Below are 7710 nucleotides of genomic sequence, written 5' to 3'. Positions count from 1 at the left end.
GTTCACAGTAAAATACAAGTCAGATGGATCTCTGGAAAGATATAAGGCTCGTTTGGTTGCAAAGGGCTTCACTCAAACATATGGAATCGACTACATGGAAACTTTTGCCCTAGTAGCAAAACTTAATACTGTTAGAGTACTTCTCTCATTGACAGCAAACCTGAATTGGCCACTACAGCAACTAGATGTCAAGAACGCTTTTTTGAATGGTGATTTGGAAGAAGAGGTGTACATGGATGCCCCACCGGGTTTTGACGGAGAGTTTGGCTCTAAGGTGTGCAGATTGATGAAGTCACTATATGGTTTGAAGCAGTCACCGAGGGTGTGGTTTGAGAAATTTACTTGCTCAGTAAAAAGGCAGGGTTATACACAGGCTCAAACGGATCACACAATGTTCTTGAAGCACTCACCAAGCGGAAGAATTACCATCCTAATTGTCTATGTTGATGACATTATCTTGACAGGGAATGACTCGGTAGAGATGCACAGCTTAAAAAAGAATTTAGCTACAGAATTTGAGATCAAAGACTTGGGCTCCCTCAAATATTTCCTTAGGATGGAGGTGGCAAGGTCAAAGAATGGAATTGTTGTAAGTCAACGGAAGTATGTGTTAGACCTACTGGATGAGACAGGTATGAGTGGATGTAAACCGGTAGATACACCGGTGGATCCCAATGTTAAGCTCAGCAACAGTGGGGAAGGAGATCCAGTGGACACAACAAGATATCAGAAGTTAGTTGGTAAACTAATCTACTTATCCCATACGAGACCAGACAGAGCTTTCGCAGTCAGCCTTATTAGTCAGTTTATGCACTCACCCAGGAAGGAACACTTAGAGGCTACTTACCGTATTCTAAGATACTTGAAGAATTCTCCTGGGAGAGGTCTAATTTTTAGAAAGAACACTCAACGAGGGATTGAAATCTACACTGATGCAGACTGGGCTGGATCCTCCACAGATAGGAGATCAACAACAGGATATTGTTCCTATGTATGGGGTAATTTAGTTACTTGGAGGAGTAAGAAGCAAAGTGTAGTAGCAAGGAGCTGTGCTGAGGCAGAGTATAGAGCAATGGCTAATGGTGTGTGTGAACTACTATGGTTACAACGGGTGTTGAATGAATTAAAGTTGCTGATAGAAGCTCCTATGAAGTTATACTGTGACAACAAAGCTGCAATCAGCATTGCCAACAACCCTGTGCAACATGATAGAACCAAACATGTTGAAGTTGATCGGCATTTCATCAAGGAAAAGCTCGAAGGAGGTTTGATCTGCGTGCCATTCGTTCCAACAGTACAACAAACAACAGATATCTTCACGAAGGGATTGTTCAAGTCGACTTTTGATTTTTTTGTTAGCAAGTTAGGTTTGCATGATATCTATGCACCAACTTGAGGGGGAGTGTAGGAAATTAGAAGATTTTATCTTTTCAGCTTTTGAATTAAAGAGCCAAATCCCTTAGTTTGGGATTAGGATCCTAGGAGATAGGGAGTTCCGGTTTTTCTAGATAAACACCGGATCTAGATAGGTTTAGATAAAATAAGAGCTTATTTGAATTTCTATGAGCTGTCAAGGGTACTTGGTATCCTATAAATTAGGTTTACGTTACACTAATAATAATAAGAGAAAAAAGTAAGTTTTTCCCTTCAAAACCTTCAAATCGTATGCCTACAAAAATCCTGTATTATAAGACACCTTTAAGTGTTTTCAAAAATGTCTTTCCTACTTCAAGGTTAACGATTTACCCTTAAAAGTATTTGGGTGCACTACGTTTGTTCACATCCATGACCGAAACCGAGATAAATTAGATCCCCGAGCTAGGAAGTGTGTCTTCGTAGGCTATGCTCCTAATCAGAAAGGATACAAGTGCTATGACCCAAGTTCTAAAAAATTGTTTGTTACAATAGATGTCACATTCTTTGAATCTCAGCCATTTTTTCAAACTCATCTTTAGGGGGAGAGCATAGATGAAGATTCGGATTTTCTTCAACCTATAATAGTAAGCTCAAACTCAAATCCCAGTTTTTTAATAAATATGGAGTTTAGTGATTTAAATAATGAAAACTTGAATCCCAGGTCTATAGAACCATCTCATAACATTGATAGAAATACAAATGAGGAACAAACAAATAAAAATTGCTTGTCTACAGGAGAAGGAATCGGAACCAAGGGAATAAGGCTGACACCTCCCAACACTGCTAAGAATCTGCACCCCAGATCACTCCAAATCCAGTTGAGATTCCAGGTAATCCTCATAATGAACCTACTCTTACTAGTCCTATTTCCGAGCCTCATTTTTTTGAACCAAACATACTTGATCTTGATATTCCCATTGCTCACCGTAAAGGTGTCAGAGGCTGTGTAAAGTATCATATGTCTAACTTTGTTTCCTACAAAAAATTGTCACCCATGTTCTCTGCATTTATCTCACAATTGTCTAGTGTGGAGATTCCAAAGAACGTACAGGATGCTCTAAAATTTCTAGAGTGGAAGGAGGCTGTTCTTGAAGAAATGAAGGCCCTTGAAAAAATGGAACGTGGGAAGTAATGGAATTACCAAAGGGAAAGAAGACTGTTGGCTGCAAATGGGTATTCACGACGAAGTACAAATCAGACGGATCCCTGGAGAGATACAAAGCTCGCTTGGTAGCTAAAGGATTTACTCAAACGTATGGTATTGATTATCTTGAAACTTTTGCACCTATGGCAAAACTCAATACTGTAAGGGTACTCTTAACAGTTGCAGCTAATCTCGACTAGCCACTTCAACAACTAGATGTGAAGAATGCTTTCCTCAATGGCGATTTAGATGAAGAAGTCTATATGGACCCACCTCCTGGCTTTGAAAGGAAATATGGATCAATGGTATGTAAACTGAAAAAGTTCCTGTATGGCCTAAAGCAATCTCCAAGGGCTTGGTTTGAAAGATTTACTCAGTTTGTGAAGAAACAAGGATACACCCAGGGACAAGCAGACCACACAATGTTCACAAGGCATTGAACCGATGGGAAGATAGTTGTTCTCATAGTATATGTCGATGATATTATTCTTACTGGAGATGACATAGTTAAGATGGGACGCTTAAAGCAGGGTCTGGCCTCTGAGTTCGAGATCAAGGACTTAGGTTCACTCAAATACTTACCTCGGTATGGAGGTAGCACGATCAAAGAAAGGGATTGCAGTATCACAAAAGAAATATGTGATTGATTTACTTGAAGAAACAGGGATGAGTGGATGTCGTCCTACTGAAACACCAATTGATCTGAATCAAAATTTTGAAAATAGAGGAGGAAGACCAGTAGATACTGCCCGATATCAAAAACTAGTTGGAAAGTTAATCTATTTGTCACACACATGACCAGATATAGCATTTGCTGTGAGTCTGGTAAGTCAATTCATGCATTCTCCCCAGGAGGAACATCTTCAAGCTGTCTACCGCATCCTAAGGTATTTAAAGGGCTCACTAGGAAAAGGACTGTTCTTATTGAGGGATACACAGACGTAGATTGGGCAGGATCTACTATGGACAGGAGGTCCACTTCAGGCTATTGCACATTCGTATGGGGAAATTTAGTGACTTGGAGGAGCAAGAAGCAGAATGTAGTGGCTAGGAGTAGTGCTGAAGCAGAATATAGGTCTATGGCACTAGGAGTTTGTGAGATGGTGTGGCTTAAGCGAATCCTAGAAGAACTAAGAAGACCTGTGACAACACCTATGAGATTGTACTACGACAACAAGGCAGCCATCAGTATTGCCCACAATCCAATTCAACATGACAGAACGAAGCACATCGAGATCGACAAACATTTCATAAAAGAGAAGATTGAAGCTGGAACAGTATGTATGCCGTTCATTCCAACCTTACAACAAGTCGCTGATATTCTCACTAAGGGACTATTCAGACCAAGATTTGAAGAACTTACTAGCAAGTTGGGCATGATAGATATCTATGCACCAACTTGAGGGGGAGTGTTGGAATCAAGAAAGAGGATAAGGATCATTGACCGGATCCTAATCTAATCCGGTAAATGAGACTTTAGAGATAGAATTAGGAAGAAGTTATCTTCTTATTAGGAAGTAGTTTTCTTGTTTTTAAGTTTTATAGATTTCTTAAGATAAGGATCTCCTTCAAGATAAGGGATCCCGGTTAGGTTATTTTTCCTATAAATATTGTAAATGTTATACAGAGTAATAATAAGAAGGAATATTTTTAGTCCTAAAAACCTTCTATTGGCCAGATATGCATAGTATTCTGCAGATTGGGAAGTCAGAGATATTGGAAAGACTTCACAAATGCACTACATATCCTATCAATATCATTACCTGAAAGAAAGCCTTGCTTTCCTCAATCTCTTCAAGGATTTCTTCTGTCTGTTGATCTATAACTTTGTACCTCTCAGTTTCTATTGCCCGGATACTAACTGAACGTGAAGGCATTTTCTGTTTATATATATATATATATGGAAAGAAATATTGAAAACAAAATTCTATTACGACTGCTACATATGCAGAAAAAATAAAATCACTCGGAGAACTGTACAAATTACAAAGAGTAACTGAAAGGAAATGAAGAATAAGCCTAAATGCAAACTTAGCAAAATATACCTCATGCCCGATATAGTTCCACATTTTAGCGTAAGAATCACGTGATGGATCAGAACCCAAGTATCCCCTATTTTTTAAAGACAGTATGGCGCTGTTTAAGCCAGGACCAAAATATTTTTCATCGTAATGCAAACTCAAAGGGTATTCAAGAGCAGCACAGACCAAATGCTGTTCAAGAACCTGGAAGTATTAAAACAATAATATGATTAGCTTAAATCTTACCAAGTTGGGCAAAACAAACACTGAAAGCTAAAAGTTTAGATGACAAAACTCAAAACCTGCTGATTTTGAGCATCAACATGACAGCACTCGATTGGACTCCCAAAAAGTTTTCTCGGATTTTTCATAAAATATTGATCAAGAGGGCTTTCAAATGCAACATATACAGCAAGTGAAGGTCTTTCTCTCCTTCCGGCTCTGCCAGCTTGTTGCCACAAGCTAAAGATATAAGTTAGAGGAATAGAAATTACCATATATTTAACCAGAAGAATTCAGTGAAAAATTACATTAGGAGTGGAAATAGATAGAAGTGGAACCTTACCTAGCAATACTACCAGGAAAGCCTAGGTGAAGAGTAACATCAATATGCCCAACATCAATACCCAATTCCAGGGCATTTGTTGCGGCAACACCACAAAGCTTCCCGCCAAAAAAATCTCCCTCTATACTTCTCCTATCCTGTTTAATTAGACGGCGACAATGCGAAAATTAAATCAAAATACATGTTTTTAAATCCCAAATAGGGTCCACAGCTAATCATGAACAAACAAAATAAAAACAGGATGTGTTCAGTATAATAACAAAAAGAAAATATGATCAGGAACAAGATAGAAATAACTAAGAATTTAAAAAGTGTGTTTATCTATGAAAATATGTTTTTTCATTAGCAAAATTTCGTTTATTCATCTGTAAATAGACTTAGGGATTGTATATTCACTTTGACTTTGATGATTATTATGAATACACAGATTTCCTCTAAATTGTTTTTTCTTCTTCCTGAATTCTTCTTCTCTGCCTCTCTCTCTCTCTCTCTCTTAGTCCTACATCATAATAGCATACGTGAAGGCTACTAACAGGACATACAAAAAGTCCTAGGTAGTGAAAAACCAATTCTATCCTTTTCTCTACCCTAGATAAATAACAAATCATACTGAGAAAGGGAGAGAGAGGATAAAATCTCTCTTTTTCACACCAATGACAACGTCTCATACTTTGCAATAACTGACACATAAAACTACAATGATAACAAACAAGAACTTTTAGCAAAGAGAACTTCCAAAGCTGTCATGCCAAGTTAACATCATCCCATATGCTGTAGACATCCATGCCTTGCAGCTCCACTTGGTTACTAGAGTTCATGAAGGCAATAAGCAAGACACACACACACATACACACACACATGATAATGCAACATAGATGAGATCATCTAAACCGGCTATAGAGAGTTTTGATGCTATTGTGAATCAACATGCTAGGAGCACAGCTGACTGACCTGCGCAATGTAACCACGATAAGCACATATGGCGCGCGCGCGCGTGCACACACACACACACACACACACACACACGGACGCACATGATAATGCAACATAGATGAGATCATCTAAACCGGCTACAGAGAGTTTTTATGCTATTGTGAATCAACATGCTAGGCGCACAGCTGACTGACCTGAGCAATGTAACCAGCACGATAAGCACATATGGAATCAACCAAATTGGGCGCTGTCTCCTGAAGAATTTCACGCCTACCAAAATCATGCAATTGTGATTTATTTTGTCGGAAAAATAAGGATTAGTTGCTGCAGTAGATAAGTTTTATTAGTTTTATGTTTTATAAAATAGGATTTGAATTCTAAAATTTATAGGATAAGGTAGTTTTAGTTTTATATTCGTGTATCTAGGAAAGGATGAGATCCTTATCTAATCTCTCCTATTTATTTTTGGTTTTGTTCCTTGTTTCTGCAATTCAATAAAGAATTTTATTTCCCCCAAAAATCTTTCATGGTATTAGAGCCACGGCTCTTACCCTAATTTTTCCTCGATGGCAAAAATTGCCATGACTGGGGCTAACTGGAGCTTGACTTCCATGGGAGATGATGCAGAAAGTACTCAAGACAATTCTGCCGCAATTCCAAACAGTGACGATAGCTCTTCCTTTTCGTCTAATTCTCTGCAATTGACTGCCCATAAATTAAATGGGAAGAATTACTTGTCCTGGGCTCAATCCATGAGGCTCGTGATCAATGGAAAAGGGAAGTTAGGGTTCTTGACAGGCGAGGTGAAAAAACCAGGGGAAAACAACCCCAAGTTGAGGGCATGGAGATCCAAAAACTCCATGGTTACTGCATGGCTCATTAATTCCATGAGTACTCGATTGGAAAGCCATTCTTATTCCTTCCAACAGCCAAAGCAGTTTGTGTCGAAGTGTAGATATTAGAATAGGAGAATTAGTTGAAATCCCTTAAATTGGGGGATTTAGTTAGTCAACTTTCCTGATTCAGATTCCTGATTTTTCTTGATTCAATTTTCCATCTTTTCTCTTGTAATCTCTTATATATTACCGTGTATTATCAAATGTAAAATATACATAATAATTCCAATCATTATTAGTGTCATGGTATCAGAGCCTTAAGGCTTTTTTTTTCTGGGAATTTCTTATTTTCTTCGAGAGGCCTTTATTGCCATTTCTTCCGGCGTGCCTTTATTGCCGCCGGCCATTCTACTTCCGGCAACCTTCATTGTTGCCTATTTTTTCTAAAGTTTATTTCCTGGTTTCGTTACTAGGTTTCTGTTTCTAGGGTTTTTGTTGTCTCAGACCCAAAAAGAACTGCCGCCTTCTCTGCTAGGGTTTGCTGAAAGTGCACCCCAGATTCGTTTGCATACCTTATCCTTCCTATTTTTTCTTCCCTTCCTTCATCATGTCCGCCACTGAAATCAAGTCCACCAGCACCTCTCCATCATCTGAGGATGTTTCTGCAGTCTAGAAATCTGGAGACTTGCAGAATATCAGGATGTCATACTGACTTAACGGAAAGAATTTTCTCAAATGGTCACAAGTTGTCCGCACTTATCTCAAGGGCAAGGGAAAACTTAGTCACTTGCTTGG

General features: G+C 38.7%; 1 protein-coding gene across 1 annotated transcript in view; it reads right to left on the bottom strand.

Annotated features, from left to right (window-relative positions):
- LOC21399715 (uncharacterized ATP-dependent helicase YprA) overlaps positions 1 to 7710 on the bottom strand; it is a 40898-nt gene that overhangs the window by 7686 nt on the left and 25502 nt on the right. Inside the window, exons 16-20 of the mRNA XM_024169060.1 lie at positions 6274 to 6349; positions 5147 to 5283; positions 4884 to 5043; positions 4606 to 4785; positions 4324 to 4440 (exon numbers count right to left, since the gene is read on the bottom strand). Coding sequence (XP_024024828.1) covers positions 4324 to 4440; positions 4606 to 4785; positions 4884 to 5043; positions 5147 to 5283; positions 6274 to 6349 — 670 coding nt within the window. The remainder of the gene's footprint in view (positions 1 to 4323; positions 4441 to 4605; positions 4786 to 4883; positions 5044 to 5146; positions 5284 to 6273; positions 6350 to 7710) is intronic.

This window comes from Morus notabilis, unplaced genomic scaffold (genome assembly GCF_000414095.1).
Source record: "Morus notabilis unplaced genomic scaffold, ASM41409v2 Scaffold261, whole genome shotgun sequence".
In the NCBI taxonomy this organism is placed as follows: Eukaryota; Viridiplantae; Streptophyta; class Magnoliopsida; order Rosales; family Moraceae; genus Morus; species Morus notabilis.
The sequence above is the reverse complement of the archived record's forward strand: the minus strand, read 5'-3'. Positions and strand labels throughout refer to the sequence as shown.